The 26,180-nt window shown below is 36.4% G+C and overlaps 2 protein-coding genes across 2 annotated transcripts; both read right to left on the bottom strand.

Annotated features, from left to right (window-relative positions):
* Positions 1-2,019: 2,019 nt before the first annotated feature.
* LOC124631888 lies at positions 2,020-9,773 on the bottom strand. The gene is made up of 2 exons (XM_047166523.1): positions 9,321-9,773; positions 2,020-3,917 (listed from the first exon to the last, which is right to left on the bottom strand). The coding sequence occupies exons 1-2, from the start codon at positions 9,338-9,340 to the stop codon at positions 2,177-2,179; spliced, it is 1,761 nt and encodes a 586-aa protein (XP_047022479.1). The 5' UTR covers positions 9,341-9,773; the 3' UTR covers positions 2,020-2,176.
* Positions 9,774-17,967: 8,194 nt separating this feature from the next.
* On the bottom strand, positions 17,968-19,209 carry LOC124631972. Its single transcript, XM_047166625.1, has 3 exons — positions 18,937-19,209; positions 18,444-18,527; positions 17,968-18,284 (listed from the first exon to the last, which is right to left on the bottom strand). Exons 1-3 carry the CDS (start codon positions 19,138-19,140, stop codon positions 18,075-18,077), a joined length of 498 nt encoding a protein of 165 aa, XP_047022581.1. The 5' UTR covers positions 19,141-19,209; the 3' UTR covers positions 17,968-18,074.
* Between the last annotated feature and the right edge of the window lie 6,971 nt (positions 19,210-26,180).

The raw sequence follows: 26,180 nt of genomic DNA, 5'->3' as shown, positions 1-26,180 counted from the left end.
CAACAGCAACAGATTACGTACCGACAAGCTAAATACCTACAAATCCAAAGACACGATCCAAGAGACAATACAACACGCAACACCAACCACAGCACTCAATAGCCTGGGCAGATGTAAGCCATGCATCACAGGACAGCTTGGCTTCTACAAATCGCATCAGCTCCAAAAAGACACTTCAGGGAATGTCGCAAGACTAATCGTTGCCTGCGTATGAATTCCTTCTGCTAATTGGTGTGACAAATTGTTCTCGCATATTAATAGGATAAACATGAACAATGCGGAGGAACGCATTCTTAGAACTATAATGGTTTAATGTATTAGAAGATGGACTTTATGGAATAGTTGCCTTTTGATGTTTGTCACAAATAAAAGTTTTTTGGGCCTTTGAAGTGTAGTATATAAACGTAAATGTACTTTTGGCTATGAAGATGTGTATTTTATGGATCATTTACGTTGATTCTTCTGTGGTTCTTTTAAATGGTTTGATTTATCGATCATCGTGTCTCCGTTTTTCAACCACCAAGTTTTACCATCTATTTTAACCTTACTAAACCAATTGAAATTGTACTTAAAAATCAATATCATCCGACCGTATGAGTCACATTGCTTATAATGTATTCCCCACCGGCGAATGTAATGCAATCAGCATAAATTCGGACCCTGGCTCCCGCTAGCGACAGATGCCGTGTAATTGTTCCTGTGACAATTTTTTTGGTCCACCCCTCTAATGTGTGATCGAATCTGTTTAAAACGGTGAGGTAAGGTGTGGAGAGAGCTCTAATTTTAGATCATGTAGATTTTAAATATTTCTCCAAATCTTTGTCAAGTTAGTCTGCAATCGGTCCAATTATCAACCTATTATATAAACTGTTGAAAAATTCAATTTTAGAAATAAGTGAAACCATTGGGAAAATAAAGGATACCGAATATAAACGAGTAAATAAAACCAACGCTATTGGAATTTAAGTTTTGATATGGCCGTCGCCTTCTGTGATGAGCTCCATAATTTGGAGAATACCTTTTTATACCCAAAGGAAAAAAAATCTTCTCAAAAGAATATAATTTTCATAGCTGGTCAGATTTTGATAACCCAAAAAGTCGATGGTACAGAGCTATCTCCACACTAGGGCAGCTGCATCCCCCACAACAAACGCAGGGGTGCAGTGTACTCAGGTGTCGAATCGCGACTGTGCTACGTGCGCGCTGCCCCTTCTCTTGTGCACACGACTAGTTGTAGTGCGACTGTTTAAAGTAATTTTATGAAATAGGAATTGGACTGGAGCGTAGGATGCAACGGTTGGTCCATGTATACACCTTCGTGCCTCAATAAAGACGTTTTTGGCTCTGTTATGAAAACTATAGAAAGTTTTCCAATTAATCTTATCAAGATGTCAAGTATTTCCTGGTTACTCTAGATACAACTTGGTTGTAAAAGTCAGGCATATAGTTATTTCATCTAAAGCAATGACTTGACTTTATCTATAAGAAGTACTCAACATACATTGAAACAGCAAAGAAATGTATTATAGATAGAATAGGTGGATATAAGCTTTTTAAGAGGCAAGTAATTAAATTAATACAGAAAAAGACCACTTGTAGGTAAAGATGTATTAAACTTTCGAACAATCAAATATCAATTTTTGGCAATCGGGTACATAATACTTAAATAAATGATATGAACTTCTGTGAATTTGTGAACGCACCACAATCAGTCAAACATCCTACAATAATAGAGGGTGGCATTGCACAGGGGCGCTTCGTCCCCTGCATCGAAACTCTTTGATGTGGCCGCCGTGACCGTGAAAATGTGCCGTCGATTCATTTCAGCCAGATTAACGGATCCGTAATTGCGTTTAAATTGAGGCTTTTGTATATACTCACTCTTTTTGATGTTCCCGCAATGTAAAGGTATGACTAACTCCAATTAATTATTTACATCTGACTATCTAGCTACTCTTGTTTCCGGAGCGGGGAAACTATTGAAATTACTAAGTATTACTACTAAGGAATTTCGGGAGACAAATTAAAAGCGTGTTACCGATTCTGAGGTACTTTTAATTGTAAAAAAACTAATCTACTGTCTGACCCATCTCGGCGCGACATCTCCGGTGGGGCGACTTATCTACCTAAGTTCTTAAAATTATAGTCAGCACATTATACATGTGTGCGTACAGACTTAATCTAGGGCCGAAGGCTGGGTGGTCACCATAGCTCCTCCGACCTTAAGAGGAAAATTATCGGGAGAATCGATTTTAGATTGGTTCCGATAATTTTTCTTGAAACACGTGTATTTCAGCAATTTGAGCCGAACAACATAAACGGAAAATACAAAAATACTTAAAATAACTAAACCTAAGGTCACGTACACCAAGGACGCACTGAAGCTACTGTCCCTTTTATCAAAAACACTTTCGATCACTTCACTATGTTTTAACGAATACGCCATATATTTCACTTCGTCTAGATTTATGCCCTTCATATCAAGTGCACGTGTACTGGATAGCTGTGCGTTAGTGCGTAACTGAGGTAAGGCGATGATTGGTACTCTTTTCACCACATCGGACTCTATGAAGATACGATGATTAATGTGTATGCCATGAATCTCCACCTCACAGGGTTCTTCGATGGTCATCAGGTAAGTACCAAATACCAATTGTCTACTGGTCTCATCCTTGCATCGTTCTGTTAGTGTGGTCTTCTCTTCACTATACAGGATCCAGTTGTTGTTAGCGACTTGTTGGACTCTGACCTGTTCGATTTCTATTGGATGTTGTTTGCAAAGGGTAAGGTCGTTTTCGAAATTCATAAGCTGTTCGACACAGGTAAGTTCATAGAAGGGGATCCTGTTGTCTGCAGTGCAGAGGAAGCGAGCACCGGCAGAGAATGGTCTACACGGTATTGCGATTGGTGAGTATCTATTTTCTTTCGCCAATAGGTAAGGGTATTTGGGGAAAATAGCTAGGGTCTTATTTTCGGTGTCATGGAAAATTGGTAGGGAGTAAATCTTATAATAGTTATAAGTAACATTATCGGTAAGTGGTATCTCCATTATAAACGTTATTTGATTACTTTTAATAAATGATTTAACACATATAATCTCTTCTATTTTTAACAAGTTCGCTTCGGCGGGAGGATATATTAAGCTTTCATATTCGGATATTAATTTAAGATGATATAAAAGTTCTGAAGAATTAACAATTGATTGATGTAAAATAGAGACTCTGCTTAATGCAAGTGCAGTTTCGATTTCACTTAATCTAATAAATATAGTACGAAAGTTACTCATGAAAACATTGAACAACCCAGTTAAGTACGTCAGAAAAATCCAACTATTTTGCTGAGCAGTTAAATCTTTAATTAATGTTTCAATTTTAGTTAACCTGTTATGGAAGTTAATTGTATTCTGTTCAATAGTTTCAGTGGCATTAATAAAACTGTCAAACATTTTAGAGACCAATGTTAACCTTTTAGATATAGTGATTTGACCTTGATTCAATTTAGAAATGAGATTATCATACTTCAACGCATCATCATGATCCAAATTACCGGTAACAATTTTTATAATAGAGCCCAGTGGATTAATGAGTCCTCGTTTAGATCGTTTGGATGGTATAAGCTGTTGGTATTTTTCTACAGTTAAATCACGTATGGAATCTGTATGCATTTTAATAGTCATAATTTCTTGTGAGTATGATGCATTCCAATCAATTAAATTACAAAGCGCTTGATAGTTGGTAGAGATGTAGTTAAGGTCAGTATAAATTTGATCTAGGCTGATGATCTTTACAATAGTCCACTGATCAGTTTGGAAATATGCATGACCTTGTTTCACCGGTAAAACTCCTGGATTACCTTCAAGATTTTGCAGATGAAGGGCCAGCGACAGCATCGTGACTGTCATCAATAATATGCCGCACCTGTGGAGGACGTTTTATATTTTTAATAGGAATTTTGGTATCCCTTTCTCCTATTTTTATAGGTAAAATATTTTTATCTGCTTTGCCTGTTACTACAGCTTTTATATATCGGGGCTTATCCTTACTTTTACGCTTATTTATGTCTTTACCGAAAACAATTTCTCCTTTTTTAAACTTTATTTCACCTTCACCACCCTTACTCTCTCTATTCTTTTCTTTAATATTAACCATTTTGTCTGCTAAGTGTTCGTATAATGTTTTTATTCTTTTTGCATGATCTTTTACTAATTTTTGGAAATAACGTTTTTCTAATTCTATGCTAAACGGACTGCTTGAGTCGGTATGTCCGAAGACAACTTCAAATGGTGCAAGTTCAGTGACTGAGTGAATAGTGTGATTGTATGCCAGAACAGAATAAGTCATAACCGAAGCCGCATCAGTACATTGTTTTTCGTATTTGGCCAGTCTGTAAATTTCTATTATAGTGGAGTGGAACCTCTCAATAAGACCCATTGAATTGGGGTTATTAGGGGTTCCAATGTGGAAATCAATTTTATGTAAATTCAAAAATTCCTTAATTAGTTCATTATTAAATTCGGTTCCGGGGTCTGAGCTTATTCTTCTGGGTGTACCGTAATACGAAAAATATTTCATCAGTGCTCTAGTTACTTCGGGAGTTGATTTTCCCTGAGTTTCGATTGCCTGACCTAATTTGCTAAATGCGTCAATTATAGTTAAATAAGTTTTACCTTCTATACTAAAAAGATCTATAAATAGCTCTTGAAAAGGCGCGTCTTGGGTTTGTGTTAGTTGTAATATAGGTTTGATGGGTTTCCTATCATATTTCATTCTACGGCACCCATCGCAACTGTTTATGACTGCTGTTACAGTTTCCTGCATTCTATTCCAATAATAATTTCTACGGAGCCTAACTAGCGTTTCTTTTATGCCTCTATGACAGGTCTTTCCTTCATGGTGTTTAAGTATAAGTGCCTTTTGCTCTCCTTCATCTTCTACAAAAATAACTCTTTCTGTACATTCAAATAGGTTAATAGTTCCCTTTCTGAATAGTTCAATTATTATATTGCTAAATAGTTTCCGATGTTCATTCTCCTCAAAATAAATGAAATATTTTAATTTTGGCTGTATGTATTCCTTTAAAAAGTCCTTTACTAATTGCGGATTATCTTTTGGCAGGAAAACTTCTAATATCTTTTGTTTGTCACGTGACAGGTTCTTAACATGCATTTGATTTTTAAACCATGAAAATATTAAGATTTGATTCGGCTTGGTGTCGATCGCCTCATGTAAAATAGGTATACCGGTTGATTCTAATTCTACAGCGGAATGAACGGTTTCGTTCGACTTACTGGACACTGATCGTATTGGATACTCATTTGTATCGTAGTGAACTTCTCTAATATTGTCGGAAAAATCTATAGGACTACAGGTCATAGTTCGACTAGAATCAGATATCGTTACTGTTGATGAACCTTTACTATCTGCACATTCATTTAGATTTTTATCTTCCTTCTCATCAATATTAACTGCTAGAGACTGATTTTCGTCGTCTGTGAGTAAGGCATTGATTTTTATTCTGGACAGAGCGTCTGCATTTGTATTTTGTTTGCCGTTTTTGTGAATTAAATCAAAGTCGTAATCTTGCAAACGTAACCGCCAACGTGTGAGTTTGCTACTAGGGTCTTTAAGAGATTGGAGCCAAGTTAAGGGACGGTGGTCAGTATATATGTAGAATTTTCTACCGTACAGATAGGGCCTAAAATGCTTTACTGCCCACACTATAGCGAGCAGTTCACGTTCGATGGTACTATAACGTGATTCTGTATCACTGAGGGTACGACTAGCATACGCAATGGGCTTGTCACTGCCAATCTGTCCTTGTGACAGCACAGCGCCTAGAGCGACATTGGATGCGTCGGTCGTCAGTATAAATGTTTTGTCATAGTCAGGGTATTGTAACAGTGGGGCATGTGTCAGGAGTTCCTTGCATTTGTTAAATGCGTCTATGTATTTCTGGTCAATAACAATTTTGTTGCGCTTTTTTAAGCAGGCTGTCAATGGTTGAGTAATTTTTGCAAAATCTTTTATAAAACGTCTGTAGTAACCTACAAGTCCAAGAAAGCTCTTAATCTCTGTCGTTGTCTTTGGTAACGGGTAATTCAATACAGCGTTTATTTTGTCGTCATTAGGCTTTAGCCCGTCTTTAGTTATAGTGTGTCCAAGGTAGAGCACTTCTTTGCGTAAAAATTCAGATTTGTCTAATTGAATTTTCATGTTAGTTGTTCTAAGTCGGTCAAATACAATTCTTAATTTATTTATCATTTCGTCAAGGCTATTTCCGTAAATTATTATGTCATCCAAGTATACCATGCAGTGGAGTCCTTGCAGACCACGCAAAATATTATCCATGGTCCGTTGGAAGGTAGCAGGAGCGGTTTTAAGTCCAAACGGCATTCTGAGAAACTCAAAATGGCCATTTTGCGTCGAAAAAGCTGTCTTCTGTCTATCCTTCTCTTCTACTTCTATTTGGTGGTAGCCGCTTGCTAGATCCAATGTGGTGAAGTACACACTCTTTCCTAGTTTGTCGAAAAGGTCATTAATATTAGGTAGGGGGTATTTGTCGTCTATGGTTATGTCATTCAGTCGTCTGTAGTCTATTACCATCCTGTATTTAATTTCACCAGACGCATCCTTCTTTTTAGGGACAAGGTGAACTGGAGCACTCCAAGGGGAATGAGATTCTTGTATAACATTTTCATGAAGTAATTTTTCTACCTGATTATTTATTTCGTTTTGGATGAAAGGTGCCTGTCTATAGGGTTTAATGTATATAGGATCTTCATTTTTGGTACGTATGTGATGTTTAACCTGATTAGTAAACGTAAGGGGGATTTGGTCACAGTAGAATATGTCCTTATATTCCCTACAAAGTGCATAAATTTTCTCACGTTCTTCGCCATTGGTATGATCGAGTCTTAATTTATCTAAATTTTCTTCAAGTAATTTGTCAATTTCTAGAGGAGTATTGGTCGTAGTAAAATTAATGTTGTATTCTGTATTTTCATATGGCGTTACTGTGAAAGGTTGGCAAATAGTCAGTTGTTTTGGGCAATCTGAAGTGTTTTGAATTACTGTAAATGCGTATCCACTATCACAGTTTACTAAAGCACTAGGCATTCGTAGTCCATTTCGAAATTCTTGGTAGTCAAGAATAGCGTCACCTGAATATTGATCTACTGGCAATTTAAATCGTTGTTCTGAACGTGGCTGTACAGTAATTTTATAATTTAAATTATTATTGATTATTGGAATACAAGTGGAATTCGTTTTTAAGATTCGTTCTTTTAGATCAATAATTGCACCTAATTGCTGTAAAAGGTCGTTACCTATAAGCCCGTCATACCGTGGATCTACTTCGTATACATAGAACTTATGCCAATCGTCACTAACAAAGGTAGGTAGAAGAGGAATTTCTATTACTTCATTATGTCTACTAGTAGCATGAGTACTAACCACCTGAAAATTTTCATTACGTATATAGTCGTAAAAATACTCATATGCTTTTGTAGGACTAATGAACGATCTCATACTACCAGTATCTATCATCATTTTTGCGTCTATCTCTTCTACATAAATATACGGTAGCTCTAAATTAGAGTCAAAATTTAATTCTAAGATTTCTTGTCCGTCGAGGCACTCTCCTGAAAATCCAGTGCCTGAATTTCATTTTCTGATTGTAATTCATAGTCAACATGAGTCTCGTCATGATAATTAATTTCATTTGAGTCACCATAATAGTCATCGTCATAGTTAGAGTAATAGTTATTGTAATAAGGCTCATAGTCGTCAGCAGACAATTCATTTAAATTGAAACCTTGTGGTACATTCGATTTAGGTTGGGCTGTTCGCATAGACACATCAGTAGTTTGCGTTTGAGGTTTTAGTATTTGTGGGGTATTAGAATTATTGGGGGATTTGTAACCAAACTGCTGAGGTTGCAACGGTTTATAGCCAAACTGTGGCGGTGGCCTGTATCCTAATTGTTGGGGTGGCCTGTACCCAAATGGTTGAGGTGGCCTATACCCGAATTGTTGAGGTGGCCTGTACCCGAATTGTTGGGGTGGCCTGTACCCAAATTGTTGAGATTGGGGTAAGTACCCAGGCTTGGGGCGTGATGTTAATGCATTTGGTAATTGACCTTGGGGCTGATTGAATTTATTCTGTGGAATACCGAAATTAAATTTAGGTGTGGTAATATTATTTGGCAATAAAGGTTTGTATCCCGCTGGCGTCATTACCAATTTTGATCCGAAACTGCTAGATTGACCGTAAATGCGATTCCTAGTATTATACTGCTCTAAGAAATTAACTTCCTCAAGTACTATACTCAAGGCCGCTTCTAAACTAGAGGGTGCCTTAAGCCTTACAATACGAACCATATTCTCTGGGAGATTGTATAAGAACACATTCAAGGCCGTATTGTTATAAATAATTGTCTTTGCACTCTTCAAATCAGTATCCTCAATCATGTTGACCTTGGACATCAATAATGATCGAACACTTTGGATTCTATTACAAAATTCTAAATAACTTTCACCGGATTTAATTTTTAAGGATTCTAATTCGATATTAATGCACGCTTCGCTACGCGGGTCTCCAAAATGTTGAATAAGTAGATCTTTAAAAGCAGACCATGTCACAATATCTTCACGTTCTGATAAGAGCGCTGCGGCGTCATCTCTCAATCGACTAGTTAAAACATTATAAACGTAAAGATTTTGTTCGTGGCTACCCTTATATCGGTCAAGGACATACTGACACTTTCGCAAATAAAGATTTAACTGTCTTTTATCACCATTATACAAAGGTATTAATTGAATAATTTCTTTGGGTATTTGTTCAATAGTCACTGAAGTCGTCATGTTCACAGAGTAGAGAACGGAACAGATAAAACAATTCGTGAGAGTACAATTGACTATGCTATGAAACACACAAGATAACACAATTCAAACATAACACACGTAAATCAGAAAATAATTAGACGCAAAATGTATGTAATAGTTTAGGTAATAAAATTAAAAATATTAATGTATAAAATATATATTTTTTTTTATATTAGGTGTAGAATTACATACACTTTACTTATTACTTTTAATAAAACACATTTATAAAAATATCAATGCAAAGAATACACTTGAGATAACAATTAATTGGCGTCTCTGAAAGTTTAACTACTCTATGTCGGTTCTATTTATAGAACACAATGAGATAAGCCAATAATCTAAATGAACACGTTATAATGAGAGAGGTTTAATCTCAAAATAATGTAGGTATTAAGTATTGGGGGATAGAGGAACATGGATTGGCGAAAAAATCACTCACCAGCCAGCTGCTACTCTCATCCTTGGTATTCCTTTGTTTGCCCACACGCACCAAGAGTAATTTATTTGGTTCGTCGGATTTCACTCGTCCTTAAATTCCCACAGCTATCGTGCAGCTCGTCCTCGAGACACGCGACGAATTTAAAACCGCGAAGAATTTAGGAATATAACAGCGAAATCCTACCGGCTGCGCCACTCTTGTTTCCGGAGCGGGGAAACTATTGAAATTACTAAGTATTACTACTAAGGAATTTCGGGAGACAAATTAAAAGCGTGTTACCGATTCTGAGGTACTTTTAATTGTAAAAAAACTAATCTACTGTCTGACCCATCTCGGCGCGACATCTCCGGTGGGGCGACTTATCTACCTAAGTTCTTAAAATTATAGTCAGCACATTATACATGTGTGCGTACAGACTTAATCTAGGGCCGAAGGCTGGGTGGTCACCATAGCTAGCTATATGATCTTACTGCGTCTAATTTTTAGCGGGACTTTTCAATCAAATGCATGTGTACCTGTCTTTGTTTATCTCACAAGCTTTCAGGGAAAAGTGTAGCTTGAAGATCTTTAAATAAAATAGGACACGACGTGAAACTCTAGGGCATATTTATGGCCTTATTTACTGCATTTTTTGTAAGATAATTCTGATAAAGTTGATAAGATATTTTCACAATACTTATTTACTGATAGCCCTAATAAGCATTAGTATAGTCTAGGCATATTTACGACAAATCCAGAACTAGTACAAACACAATTAGTAGGTAAACAACAATGTAAGCGATCGATATTGAAACAATAGGCCGCACGCCGACCGTAAATACCTGCGTTTTATCGCGTCCGTGTCGATACCATGCGTTTGCACTGCGCTAGTGGTTAGGCAAGTCACTTGCTCTAAAATACTAGAAATTAATATTGATAGCGGGAGTTTGTATTTGGATTTTATCACTGTTTTATAAAGCCATTTTTTCTACAGAGAAGGAATGAGCGGCAATCACCACGCCTGGTCAAAAGCGATTTCAGACTTTAATACCCACCATTCTTAAAAATGTTTACCTTTACACTCTCATTGACGTCCAAGAACCACTTATAACTATGACCTAAAATCGAACCACGATACACCACGATTTGATTGATTACAATAAGTAAATGCAAAGAGCGAGATGACTATGGTTTAAGGTATAACATTTTGTAGCTTACCATAGCCATAGATACCATAGCAATCAATGTCTAGAGCCTTACTGCCGTCTTTCGCCTTTCACACGAAAACAGGAAAAGGTTTCCACTGGCCTATCCAAACTAAACGCACCACGCACCATTGCCAAAGTTACCTGGCTGGTCGCGGGGCTGGCACTCTGCCAACCCCGCCAGCAGCGTGATAGTGCGCAATGAGCCAAGGATATTTAGCGCTGTACGTGATGACGACCTGACTTACATACTGCGGGGGACTGTTAAGCAGTGTATGCTATATATTGTGCTGTATAATGAAAAGAAAATATAAGGAGTTATGTTAATTCATGGTTGATCAAATGGTTTTCTACTCTTGTGAATCTAAAATTATATCTGTCATTAATACAACAATACAATACCTACGTATACAGGCAATCACAGTTGGAGAAGTGGCCCTAGAAACTGAGTCTTTTACTTCAAGATTAAGAATATTTGCAGAGACACGGTATTACAGGTGTTAAGTTAGGTTACATTATGTACAGCATATATCAAAACTACTATACTTACTTAACGAAAACCACCACACAGACAGTACAGGGCTTAATTTTAGTAAACTATTGGGTGCATCGTGAATTAAACAAATTAAATAATATTAATAAGTCATATAACCAGTAGACACTGTAAATAGAAAATCTACAAGCCATGCCAAACTAGTTCTCAGATCAGCAATAAAACAGTACCTAAACTATAAGTAGCAGATTATAATCTACGGAAAGGACAGTTTATTGCACCTAGCTAGAATATCGCGAACATAAATGTCCGTCATAATTGATACTTTGGTCATAAAACGAATTCCTGCATTTCGGAAAATCGAGACGTATTAAATGTATTGACCGTGGCGGTTTATGCCACTGCCGTCTGAAGAAGGCACAGCTCATAAAACTTAATTGATTTACTTGCATTATTTATTCCAGACGATAATATAGCTCGTTAGTTGTTATGTTATGGCTTGCCCGAACAGATTTGTCAGTTTACTGCATACCTTTGAGCTTGAGTGACGTGCGCACTTTATGATTATTTGGTCATTATGATAATATTGAAAGTTAAAGCAACCACATAAACATATAATGTACTCAACATTTCAGCAGTTTGTGCCTAAGTAGCTGCTTGAACGTTAAACCTTTCTTTTAAATTATTTATGACTTAATATGCGTGAACCCTTCCAAAACGAATAGGTAGCAGAATGATAAAACATTTTTAAAAACAATCACAGAATTAATTCAAGCAAACAAAATAAAAAGTACAATCGCAAAGAAAAACAATAGCAAATTGGACGTGCAAATAATAACATCTGTGGCATTCGGACTTTGAAAGAAGTTATCCGGCGACCAGGTTCCACGTAAAAGTACCGGAATAAATACACCAGCAATATTTAGGAGTCGATGGATATATACAGTGTTGATGATACCACTCTCTGAATATTGTGGTTGAGAAGAAATCGACAATATTATGAACATGATTGAAAGTTGGCAAAAGATATCAGTACGTACCACGATGCAAAACTTTTCAGAATGCATTTGAGAACTTCAAAATAAAAGACGACTCTTATTGAACGCTGTATTTTTCACTTACAAGTCATAGAACAGTTTTATATTTAAAGTCCCTTCCTCTTAAAATACATCATGTATTACGATTTTCATTTAAGAATGCTGTAAGTAAAGCTCTATAAGTATCCACAAAGTACAGTCAAGCCAGAAAGTGGCACGTGCCGTCGGCGCCAGGTGCTCGAACCGCACGCCTCTAAATTTAACGTCTTTATTTGTGTTCGCGACTGTACACCCAGTGTTTTTACGCGCACTGCAAACCCACCCTAATTGGAAGGTGGCGATTTTAAAATAACAGCGATTATTTCTGGGCAAAGAGTTATGTTTGCTTTGCTCACTGACTAATACTTTACCTTAAATTTTGTTTCAAAATGATAGACGTCTTTTTAGGAGTATAATACGTCAGATTTTCCCAATAAAAACCCATGAAAATATTACAGGTATGTTAAGTAATTATTGGTTTTCAAACTAGATTTTGATAAAAAAGTCGTGGTGGCCTAGTGGGTAAAGGACCAACCTCTCAAGTATGAGGGCGCGGGTTCGATCCCAGGTCAGGCAAGTACCAATGCAACTTTTCTAAGTTTGTATGTACTTTCTAAGTATATCTTAGTCTTAGACATCATTGGCATTGTATTTCGGATGGCATGTTAAACTGTAGGTCCCGGCTGTCATTGAACATCCTTGGCAGTCGTTACGGGTAGTCAGAAGCCAGTAAGTCTGACGCCAGTCTAGCCAAGGGGTATCGGGTTGCCCGAGCAACTGGGTTGAGGAGGTCAGATAGGCAGTCGCTTCTTGTAAAGCACTGGTACTCAGCTGAATCCGGTTAGACTGGAAGCCGACCCCAACATGCTTGGGAAAAAGGCTCGGAGGATGAAACTAGATTTTGCAGCGCAACAGTTATCGTAGCGTAGTGATTTCACCATCCCCAATTTACATCCTAATCAATTCTATGTTGAGGTATATGAAGATAAAACTTACTCTAAACTCTCTAACTTTTTTGCAATGTACAACGACCTACTTACCAGTCTACCTTTGAGCGGTGGACAAACAAATTACACCCATACAAACAGCAATATTAAACTGCATTTTAAGTACTTATGAAACTTAAGCCGGACAAGCATGTAATATGGAAGTGTTCTCAGTATTGTTCCTCAGCCGCAGCTGAAAGATGCCGATACAAAAATAACCGCATTTTTGTTCACAACTTCTCCGTACTTTATTTTGGTTCTGTAGCACCTGGATGCACTTAAAATATAAATGCCCTTTGTTTTACCTTTAATTCTTGTAATAACAAATGTTCGTTTCCTGTTTTTAATGTGTGTGGAGTTGGAATTTTAAATATGGAAGTGTGGAATTGTAGGTCTGTATAAGACTTTGGTTGAGTCAGGTATTTGTAGCGGTATGGTATGTTCATGAATTTCTATGAGATAGGAGCTAAACAATTATTAAGTCACTTCTAAATACTTTGTTTGGTATGAATAATATTCCTCGGATTATTCTCGTCAGGAACCGAATACTTTCAATAGCTAAAATCCAATATTAAATAAATTCTACGATTGGATCAAAACAAGTGTACATGTATAATTAAATATGTATTTGTACGATCAACACATTATGCGACACCTTAGAAAATGACTTGCTCCATTTTTTTTTAAATCAAAAAATAAATAAATAGAAACCAGCGGTACCCAAGGTAGCTGCATCACGTAATACGTTCGTTCACTTTACAGTCTCGGAGATCAGATAGCTGCTAATTCCCAGTAAGTAAATTACCAACGTTAGGATGGCAACCCCAGCAGTAATTACACGGTCCGCAGCGTCTTATCTGAGAAATACTTTTCCTTTTAACGCACCTAAGTTCACGTTTATCAGGTAAAACTTTAGCGGGCAAATTGAAAATTTTACGAATGGTAAGGTATGTTCGAGTGGAAGCGATTTCTGAGGTAGTAACTAGCGTGTCTGCGCAAATGCTCGTGCACTATAATATGTCCTGCGCAGCTGGCTGATCTCCTTAAACGAGAACAGCCACCGTGGCCGAAATCGGCCGTGGACGCCATTGTTATTAGTTATACTTAAGACCGCACCGCGGATTTTTTGATTTTAGATAGCTCCGCCCACTACACTTCCGCGTCTATCGCGTCGCGCAAGCTATACTCTTCACTCAATGTGTAAAATTTGAATTTCGCGCCAATCGCACACGCCGAGGTCAGCGCGGGGTCAGGAGAACCGAACAGGGAAGATAGGGAGCCGCAACTTACCTAAGTTTTTTATTTTTTGATCGGATTTTTTTTTTTTTGTTGTACTTACAAAAATTATTTGTAATGAAAACTTTTTATGAAGAGTAATATGATAATTTGGACGCGTATGGTTGTGTGTATGTATGTGTGGTGTGTCGTGTATGTGTGTTTGTATATCCAGAACGGATGAATCGATATGTATTTAGGTTTTTTGTTTGAAATGAAATTAATCGGGAGTGTTCCTAGCTTTATTTGGTGAATATCGGCCCAAGATGGCCGCCGCCACAAAATGGCGAATAACATATTTTTTTTACAATTCCTTCAGTATGGATATCAAATGAAAGGGCTTGATTAGTATGTAGAATCATGTATAATATTATTTAAAGTCCAAGATAGCCACCGCCAGAAAATGCTGAATTGCATTGTTTTTTTATAGCTCTCTCAATATGGGTATCAAATGAAAACGTTTGACCAGTGTTAAATAATTTATACTAATGTTATAAAGAGGGAAGATTTGATTGTTTGTTTCTGTGGATTGTATAAGCTCTGAAACTGCTTAACTGATTTGATTTGCTTTCACAATTAGAGATTTACACTATCCCCAGTGAATGTAGGCCATATTTTATCCGGGCACAGGAAGAAGTTCCCCGGGAATGCGGCTAAAATTGCGTTAAACAGCTAGTAAAAATTAAGTGGTTAAGGAATAAAAGCGTCGCAGATCTTGTGTGTTATGTATGCTATAAATGTATGTAGTGAAGCTGTAAGGTATCAAAGAAGTAATGAAGCTAAGTAATTAATTTTTAAACATATTTATTAAAACTGAAATATAAATAATAATATAATGTAAAAAAAAAGAATTTATAGTATAACACGGTCTCCATAGATTTTTTGTTCTCAGAGTGCTTTTAGTAAGTTCAACTCAGTCTTGCGCGCGGTTATGTGTGGGTAACCCTTGTACATATACAGTGACTTTGTGTGCGTGACAAGAGGTACAGTCGGGTACAAATACAGTTATTTAGGGGTTACGGCTGTTTAAGGAAAAACAGTTATTACGTAATTTATAGTTCGGCCATTCAGAGAATGCGTTCCTGACACGTCGCGATTGAACTGACGACGTAATAACATTCATTGATTATTGATATAATAATGTTGTTTTAATGCTCCTCAATTGTTAAAACGGTAAACAACCAGCAAAAATATTTTTATCGTAACTGCAACGCCATTGCAAAGTTACGTCGTCAGTTCAATCGCGACGTGTCAGGAACGCATTCTCTGAATGGCCGAACTATAATGTTTATTTATCTGTGTAAATATCTATTGAAATTTTAATACTCATTATTAATTTTATTGTTTAATACCCAATAAAAATATTTATTTATTTATAATGATTCTGAATCGCTACTTGAAAAATCAAGTCCACACTTTTATTTATTGTCCTCGTACCCCGAGCTAGAAAATATGTAAGGAGTATTTAATTCATCTTAGATATTTCACCTCATTTATTTCTTAGATACTGTCAATGTCAATTTGAAAAAGCTTATGAGAAAATAATAAAAAACTGTAAGATGTAATAATAAAAAGCTTTGGATGTTGTTTCATTTTTTGAAACGCTACCTGACTCCTTAAACATTTTCTTCGTGAACAACTAGACATTTTTGTAAACGACTGTACCCATAACAAAAAGCGATAAGAACACGTCATGCTCGGACGACGTCACTGTCACACGAGCGAAAGTTGTATATTTACAAGCCGACGCACACATAGGGCCGCGCGCAAATCTGAGTTATCGTCACAAATTATTATACCTACGGCCGGAGCGACAACATGCGCAGGTCCGACCTCGACGAGGGCTATCGCCGGACTGGCTCGTCTCCGTACACATTGTGTATCAATCGCTAGAGCACGGACATAAGGTTCAGAATTGCGTAGCGTCTATCATGATCGCTGCCGCTCAAAAAATCCAATATCTTAAAACTTTAATTAAAAATGTTTGGTAATAGTTATGGAAAAATGACTTTGACAGAACGTTAATATTGATGTTAAGAATATATTAGAGTAATTTTGAAACATAAAGATAGTGTAACTTCCTTGTAATTTCAAAAATAGTACTTTTTTAGACGTGTTTTCGGAATTAATTATGATCGAGTAAAATTATCAGTATCGTGTTTTCGTTCTGGCAGAATCTAGATAAAGATATCAATTTACCTATATCAAAATTTCAGATCCATTGGTAAGCGGGTAGTCCTATAATTTGGCATGGCAAACGGCTATCAAAATCACGGTGGCGTCTTAAAGTTCTGGTCAACTCACGGGTTCAACTGGCTGTATTAGGTACCTAATATGGTCTTTTTACATTATTATGTAGTTTAAATAAAATGAAAGAATACTTCTTTGTATCATGAATAGAAAACTGAAAAATCTTAGACATATCTATAAACAACAAGCAAAATACGGGTACCTACTGCTCGCTGAAACTGGCACCACACCCGATCCGAGTATCAAATTAATTGTGTTATCAAGTATTAATTTGTTCTTCTATCTCGGAAGACTTTAATCACCACGAATTTTGATCCATTTTGTGTTTATTATTTTTTGGAATTTCATTAGGTATGGTTTCAGGAACAATTTCACAAAAATTACATTGAAATAATGTACAAAATCAAAATCAAAATCAAAAGTCATTTATTCAAAGTAGGCTGAAAATCAGCACTTTTCGAACGTCAATACAAAAGACAGCCCCCAAAACGTACTTTTTTGAAAGTATTGTTTTACACTGATAAAGTTACAGAAAGTACTTATATTTCTTTTTTTATTAATTTTTTTGGGTATCTATCTGTACTCTAAATCCCGTTTCACGGTCACATAACAAAACACACATTGCCTACGGGAAAAAACATTCTGTTCAATAACAATCTATATCGGATTTCCGATTATGATACAACATATTGCACCATACCTTTAATATTATCAAATAAAAAATTGAAAGAGTTGTGCTCTGCGTGGGAGTTAAGAGTAGTGTCGTAGGTACATTGTCGTTGATTGGCCAATTAAAACAATCGCGTCATATTGCACGAATCTAATTGGTCAATATAAAATCCCAACACTGCACTGCCACATCTATTCTCCGATCAAAGCTCTCCAAATTATTTCCACCGTTTATTTGATAACAACTATTAATTAAATCCGATATATTTATGTAAATACGAGTATACAAATACACGTAAATGCATTCAAAACACGGCGGGCGAATATAAACGGGAACACAAACGTGAGAAACGCCTGTTGGAGAGTAAACAGTATTATTTTAAAATAATGTCTCACAGCTGTACGAATTATAATAACGTGAGCATGCGAATTATGCGAAACGTAGGTACCTGAATGTATGTGCTCTCTTGGAAGTCATTCAACGATCTCACCGTTTACGGATTATATTTTTTTTTAATATATTTTCAGGTGAAAATGTTCTTTATATACGCGATAACAGTAATATCATAGTTTCTTAACCTATTTTATAACTAAAGGACGCAGTACATTCTGATTTTATAAATCATCACACGAAATGGTTTCACACACGATTTTGTTTTTCGCGGTTTTTCCGCATCCCATGGGAACTTGTTCTATCAGATTAAGACTAATAAATAAACAAAAAAGCATATTTTATTCGAAATCAAGAACAGTGGCAAAATAAAATAATTATAAATATATAAAATTTTTGCTGTAAAGTGATAAACGAAGTTAGGTCCACGTTACAGAGGTCCGGTATGAGTGATCGTGGTACTGAGTACCTTATGTCTCGTGGGACTAGAGAAGGGCCCCTCCCTGGTCTTCGTGAAAGCCTTCACCCTGATCTCGTAACAGACTCTTATCTTCAAGTTACGGAATGGCGCATAAGTGTCGTTCGCTGGTACTGTCACTATCATGGGTATCCCGCCGGGTAGGATGTCATCGTCCATTTTCTAAAAATAAATGTATAAAGCTGTTAAGTCTTAAAAATACCGGGAAATACATTTAACCACTGTTTACTGATAATTTGGTATCTCGGTAGTACTTATAATTCGATGTCTATTTGTTACTCTACTACTGCCTACTACTAGCTGCTTAATCAATAAACTTACTGGTTCAGTTTCAATTTCTTCTAGTTTACCAGTGAGATAGTTCATTTCCATGGTTTTCCACTGCTTAATCTCCCATAAGTAGGCCTGCAACAAAAAAAAACTAAAGGTCTTCAAATCTTCACATAATCGTCATCATCATCTTTTATTGTCCCACTGCAGGGCACCAGCCACTGGGAAGTCACGAAACTCTTACGAAATACATGGGCAATTGTACGGGCTAAAACCACTCCAACATTTACCTCAACTAACGCTCATCTAAGGATTACTATTAAAATTATAAACTGCTAGTGGCCCGCGGAACATGATTCGCTACGTATAAAGTCCACCATTTTCCTACAAAAATGTGATAAATGGAGAACCGTTCGACCGATTATGTGCGTAACTTCACATAAAAAATATTCCAAACAAAGCCTAAACATTTGGTTTGGATAATTTTTGGGCAATAAAATTAAAACGAAAACTGACGTTTATTAAATATGGATGCTGTACTCACCGTATAACCTATGACGGGATCCGTTGGATCGTCGCTGACCACTTTATCCCAACTGAAATAAAATGCTACAGTATCACCATCAGCTGATAATGACATGTACACTTTCGGAGCCTTCAGTCCCGTCACAGCCTTCACCTCATCCAGGGGAACACCATGACTGAGACTTGCTAGCAAAATACTCACTAAGACTAAAGCAGTCTTCATTTTATTAATTGCTTTGACTAAATTTATTTTTGTACGTTGTTCTTATTTGAACGGAATGGATAAAGTGCGTGATTTTTTGTAGATATATTAATTTTATCTTAATATGACGTAAAGCTGTGTTTACATACAACGATAGTGTGTTTAAAAAGTTTGTTAAAATCCTTTCAATATTACATTGTTTCTCTCAATTGCAGAATAGCAATGATTTTAACTATACTCTTTATTTAGTAGAAATTCATTTTGTGGTTCATTTTGTATTTACTTAACGTACCTAGTATTGCCACAAAAAAACGTTCGAATCTTCGATCTTAGTGCAAACTGACAAGTAACTAATACAGTTACTTTTTGGGACAATCTTATTGACAAATTGAAAAAAAAATTGACTGTGAAGTAGGCCTTTTAATATTACTCACAAGACTGCGGCCACAAACCAGATAGTCATCGAGATAAGCATTTTCGAGGGATAGGTATGTACTTACTGGTCAATTATTAACATAATATATTGAGTTTTGACAGCTAATTAATATTATCTATCAATTCTGAATAGTGAAGGTGTAGGTCAAGACGATAACGTCCATAGTTTAACGGTCAATTAATGAAACAACATTTTGTTTATGTACGTACGTAGTTAAACACCACACACCCATCCATAAAATCATATTCGTCAATGTAAAATTTTTGTTAGCTAATCTATGAAACATATGTACATACATTTGCACAAACGCAAAAAGCCAACCAAATATAAGCTGACACCGCATACACTCCAGTGCAGTACAAATGACCTAATTCGTAAACAAATTAGCTCAATCACCAATATAAACAAGATTAGACAGGCATCATTCACACCTCACACAAAGTATTGTAGGCGGGCGGCGAGGCTCGCGCGGCACGCCGGCACGACGCGCGCCGCACGGGCACGCCGCGGGCACGCAGCGGGCACGCAACGACCGCGCGCCGGCCACGCGACGACAGCGCGAGGTGCTAACGATTTATCGTTGCTAAATTGTTTGAAAAGGTGAACGCTAAATTAACCGTAGATCTGGATCAAGTTGAAATACGAGTGTTTGTGTGTTACTATTATTGTGGCGAAGTGGACTGGAATACCGGTAAGTCGCCGGAGATAATTTACTCGAATTGTTACGAATCAAATGGAATACTTAGTTTTAGTCCTCGGTCCGGTTGGCGGGCGTCCAGCGGTGGAATGCGATACTGTCCTTTGATTGAGCGAAATAAGATGATTTTGCAGTACTGTCCTGTTACGTGTACCGTACTGTATAGTCTGTATAAATAACAATCTAACCGGCCCGAAATGAATATAATAATCATCTCTCTCATATTAAGAATAACAATCATCAGCACAGTGCAAGGACTACAAACTATCTAGAAAACGTTGAATTCCACCCAAACAATACCTTCTTATATACCAAAGTGATACATCAATTCACAGTACGTGGGTATTGGATTTACGTCTGAAATGACCGAGAAAACTTCATAAACTTCAGGAAATTCCATCAGATTCGCCTAGTTTCCAATAAATTCATTGGATAAACTAATCAATTGCAGACGTTTCATAAAAGCCCACGTAGGCCAGGTGGCGAATCGCCATTAAACATCGGCTGGTAATAATAAAATCTAATCATCGTTAGGCAAGAAATAAATAGTATGAACAAAAATAAACATATACCGGTATCGGCACGCGCGCAGCTGTAAATTACCTGTTGGTTCCACTGAAATGTTTGATGCGTTTGCGCTTGATCGACATGCGGACACTGAGTGAAATGTCTTGATACTTTAAGATTGAATTAGTTAAACATTAGCGTATTATGTACTAGGTGGGGTAAGTTATTTTCGTCCTCTCCAAGGACATTCACATCTCCTGCTTGCTATGAAACCACTGTTATACGATTGTATTGCATTTTTTTACACTCAATTTGCTGCAACTTTTGGAATTACATTACACATTATGGATAGAGTAAATACTCTGTAGTCACTTTATTCAAACCATCTCAACGTTATCGAAACGTAAACGTACGTACCTACGTAAAATAATAGAAATCTATTTTTATCAAAAGATTGTCTTAATAACTACAATTCCCAATTTTCATCACGAAAATTGTTTTTCCAAATGATCAAGACTAGTCTTTCGTAGTAGTACATGTAAACGTTCGGGCCATGTGTTCGACGTCGGGTGCGCGCGCGCCGCAATTCGGTCGCAATCACCATTACCTGCGCGCACGTGTATTTTTATATGCGCTATTTTAACGCTAAACCAACATTCAGATCGATGGATAAACTTTTATTACACACATTTTTATATAGGTCGGTAATATAGAAAATTCAATTTTATATGTTTTTGGAATCTGAAGATTATGATCTGAATTTAGATATTTTTGGGCTTGTTTACGTTTTGGATATTCAAACATTTTTCTATAGGTTTTTGCAATGACTAAAACATCTATTACAAAACGCAACAAAAAGGATTTAAACTTATCTACGTTAGCACTTAGGTATTTTGAAAAAAAAAAAAATTCGTATAAGTATTCGACAAAAAACGGTACTAAAAATATTCCTCATGACACACGCTTACACCTTCCTTAAACCAGCAAACACATATGAAACGCACAAAAGAAAATAACAATCACAGCTTACACCAGCACAATACCCATAACGCCTCGTTATCTACTTTCTCCAAGAAGGTAATCAAGTAAACAAAGTAATGCTTATCACCCACATTGTAACTTCACCTGCCGTATCTGCCACATAAACGGGGAACTCGGTTCAAATGTGAGCCACTTAAAATTTGCACTTACACTCCTTATTGTTAACCGTTGATGAAGTTCTAGGGATGAGCGCGTGGTAGCAGGTATCGATAGATTTCAAGGGAGCTTTGGAGTTGGCCTATAGAGTAGTTTTAGGCACTTCCCTGTCCACGAAGCAAGCTCAATATTTAACCGATCGGTGTGTATCACATACGACTCATGAGACAGGGAAGTTATTGAGGAATAAAGTGTTCACAATATTATAATGTAATCCTTTCGTAACAAGCTTTAAAATTAGGTATTGTCCCTATCGTTGTTTAGACTAAACTAAAATCTTAGTAGAATCAATAGGTATATTGATAGATTAGATATTGTGTTAGTTAACTCCTATTTATTCAATGTACACGATAATTATATCGTAATAATTCATCGACAACACCACATCACTAATGCATTAGGGTTGTCGCGAAATGAAATTATACAAAGATTCACCTACACTTGCAATAACACACTGATTATTTCTTGCAAATTCTTGCTGCTGTTCGCACAAGCCATATTCTGTCTTATTGCTTATGAAATAGGGTGGAGATGTGATGAATATAATATGTTGGTGTTTGGTAAGTTAAGACAACCTGTTTCACAAGTGCGCTAATCCCTTTTATCTTGAGGTGACGTGCGCGGTTTATTATTTCGCTTCAGATATTTTGTTAATACTGTTAAACGATGTTGTATGAGTAACTTCGGGATGCGGCTTCTGCTTTGTTGAGTTAATTTTGTGTATCACTGATGAATTTGTTTTGGTTTTCATGGAAAACAATAAGCCATAATGAATTTCTATGTCCAAAATTCTTTTTTTACTAAAGTGTATGAAAAATGTGTTTTGGTTTCATCTTCAACTTTTTAAGTTCTCACGAACATTATTAAGCAACATAGTACACCTACCCAAATAACAAAAGAAAATATGAAACAGTGACGGAAGCCTCGAATAAAAATAATACGTTAAATATTTATAAATGAGTTGATGTGTTCAATCCAAGCGTTTAAGACGTCGAAAGCCTATAGAAACATAACTTCCTGCAATAAACTATTTTCACAAGAAACTAGAACAAGTGAAATAAACTATTCTAGCAATACCAGTAAACGTTATTACCTCGTCCTGGTACATTACTCACAATAGTGATATTTCAAGCTATTAAAGATGATAATTAATATCCCAGTGGTTACAATGTATCATGGGCCGGTTGAAACACACATACGACAAATGTCAGGTAACGGCCGTATATCACGTCCAAATAGAATTTAAGTCCACGACAATGTAATAAAAGTATTATGTGTTTGTCGGTTTGTGATAAATTAGGTTTTGTAGTTTATGGACTGTCTCTAAGGTATTTACAGTATTCGTTATGTATTTATCGTCACATTGATTTTGTTTAAAATACATGTCAAATATAAAATGAATGTTAACTATTTGTATCACATCTTGGTTAACAAGGTTCCATTAATGGATGTAAATCAGCATAATCTTAAAATAATGACAACAGAATTAAGTGTCTTCAATCAGCCAATTTATCTTTACAATAAAATCTCAGTTTACATTGAAAACCAGTGAAAAAATAGCTCAAACTAATCAACTCTTATCGATTCACAACAAATGAGCATCAATCTCCCATCTAGGCACTAGATCAATTATTTAAATCTCAGTCACATGCTAAGCCGTGCTAACTTGCTAACCTGTTGATTTAATTGTCGATTAGTCTTCATTAACCGGCTCAAACGGGCTCAGCCCTAATAGTTACTAATAGTATGTCCCAACACTACAACGGACCAGCTTAGGGCTGTCACGCGAAACTTATTGCCTACCAATGTAAAGCAGGTGGTATAGGTTATGGAACAAAACATTGGCTATTGTAGTCTTTTTGTTTTTTTGATTCTAAGATTTGTAGTGCAGATGGATGCAACATTGTTGCTTGATTGTTGTATTTGTAATGACAAAAGCACACCTGTTCCATACGACAATCTTATGTGGAATTTCCATTGAATTCTGTCACTATGCCTTTGCTTGGCATGGAAATCCTAGAAATCCGCGAATTTCCATAGGTATATTTTCACAAACGTGTGAGATATTTAGCAATTCACCAGTGATTCCATTTGAATTATATTAATGGTTTTTAACAAGCTTTACAAGTTTGTGAAATGAATGCACTGAAAGTGAAACCAAATCACATAAAAAAAACATTTTTACCAAGCTAAACTCAACTAAAGAAAATTCTCATTTACCAATTGGCCAAAATTATTTTCGACCTCCGCAATTAGCAAGTCACTACCAAATGTCATAAAGAGCAAATAGCCAACTAATAACCGAAATAGCCAAATAGCCAGGTGCTACAAACACTGGGACGCGTCGACACTCCCGTTATGACAGTCACCACATTACCGACAACTGTTCGTAATAGTCGCACGTTGTACAAACGCGTCGTAAAGGTATGCTCGCTGTGATTGCATTGTGAAGTAAATTAATTGGTAAAGAGGGGGAAAAGGGTATGAATATATTATCAAGAAAGTTCGTGGAAATCTATTCTAATATTACAAACCTGTACGTTTGTCTGAAAAAATCTTTATAAATACAATTGTTGGCCAGCTCCTTTGTTGCTTCAATAGGCTACTTTTTAATCGGGACTGTGAAGTTGTTCTGACGGAAAGCTAGTTAAATGTAATTTCAAAGTTAAGTTTCATGAAAACCTACTGGACGAGTTTATTTGTCAATACTAATCTCGAAGAATCTTATGTGTTTCTGACTATTTCAGCTGTAAATAGTATATAGCAGATCAGTGAAAATGTCATCAGAAGTCAATACTACTAACAAAAATAAATATTTCAGTCAGCCAATCGATTTCAATTTTAATTAACTTGTTTACCCAGCATTCCGATATAACTTTATGTGTCTAGAAGTTGGTAAAAGCTAATTCGGCATAGGATCAGGTGCTAGCAACATTCAGATGCTGCAGACAGACACAGTATCACCGTTTAATGTGAGCGTGGCCACATTACCGGCAACTGTTGGTAATAGCCATGCTATTTATGATGTAAAGGTGTGCTGCGTTTAGACGGCAGTTGAGGTAGAGGAGAGTGAGTTAGGCAAGTCGTCTATAGAGCGTGTTTGGTACCTACTGAGCGATGAGTATATTACAGAATTTCGTAATTTTTATGTTTAAATTTTACTCTGTCTTCAGACACAATTGTGTATAATCCTTCAATGTTTATTTTATCATCAATAGGTTACAAGCATGATCTACCTATATAACAAAGTTATGAATTTATGTGTTAATAAATAAGAATTGTTGAACGTATAAATTATATTTATAAAAATATGTATTTATTTTGAGTCCCTAATTTGTATGTGTGTAGCTATATCCACGTCTCATTGTGAAGCAAAACTTTATATTCCATGTACGAGTACTGGCTCCAGCAGACTCGCCAGCTAGAAGGCAGCACCAATAAACGGCAGGTATTTACGACACTGCCTGCGTACGCCGTCATCATTGTTTTGTATTGCATTCAACTGTTTAACCTACAAATACAAATATTAGTTCAAGTATAATGGCGTTGTAATTCGATTTGCTTCTGTTATTGTGCGAAATTGAATCCGTATTGTCGCATATCTTGTTGTTTGTGCTAGATCTACGGTTAGTTTAGCGAGTTATGTTGGCTAGGCCAATAAAAGAATTGAATGAATTGTTCAGGTACTTAACTACTTCAGTAATAGCTATTGAGATTATCAAGAAGGAAATAAATGGCACTACCTACTTAAAATTCTATACTACTTCGTAATATTTTGTTTTAAAATATTAACTTTTTTCAGATAATAATAAGTTTTTCCTCGCTTTCAAACTTTGCTGGGAGCAATAGTAATGTTGATCTCTTGAGAGGATATATTACTGCAAGTTATTTACTTCCCAGATTTTCAAAAACCATGATCATCACTTTTTAATTTTAGAAGCCACATTTCCAATCACAGTGTACCAACCCCGATACATCAATGGACCGGTACACCGGGCAACACAAGTCGCGCCTTCACCGCGAACATTCACCGTGCATTGGGTGCTGGGTGACAGTGGCGCGCCGTACACGAACACAATGCTACTTCCCTGTTGTTGTTGGCTGGCAGCATGCAATCTGACTCCCGGGATGTATTGCGAATGTAGCTGCAAAATGTAGAAGAGGCTTCTTTGTCTACCGCAATTACTTAGTAAATAATTATACAATCTTCATTTTCAAATAACC

The sequence above is a fragment of the Helicoverpa zea genome, chromosome 7 (genome assembly GCF_022581195.2).
Source record: "Helicoverpa zea isolate HzStark_Cry1AcR chromosome 7, ilHelZeax1.1, whole genome shotgun sequence".
In the NCBI taxonomy this organism is placed as follows: Eukaryota; Metazoa; Arthropoda; class Insecta; order Lepidoptera; family Noctuidae; genus Helicoverpa; species Helicoverpa zea.
Note: the sequence above shows the minus strand (reverse complement) of the source record. Positions and strands in the feature narration are given on the sequence as shown.

What these genes read in the sequence shown, in the direction of transcription:
- LOC124631888 (XM_047166523.1), bottom strand. Translation starts at nt 9,340, where the DNA reads ATGAGAGTAGCAGCTGGCTG. An exon ending in ATGAGAGTAGCAGCTGGCTG is followed by an intron (nt 3,918 to 9,320) that starts GTGAGTGATTTT and finishes CGTCCTCCACAG; the next exon opens with GTGCGGCATATTATTGATGA.
- LOC124631972 (XM_047166625.1), bottom strand. Translation starts at nt 19,140, where the DNA reads ATGAAGACTGCTTTAGTCTTAGTGAGTATTTTGCTAGCAAGTCTCAGT. An exon ending in ATCCCGTCATAGGTTATACG is followed by an intron (nt 18,528 to 18,936) that starts GTGAGTACAGCA and finishes TTTTTGTTGCAG; the next exon opens with GCCTACTTATGGGAGATTAA. An exon ending in AAGAAATTGAAACTGAACCA is followed by an intron (nt 18,285 to 18,443) that starts GTAAGTTTATTG and finishes ATTTATTTTTAG; the next exon opens with AAAATGGACGATGACATCCT.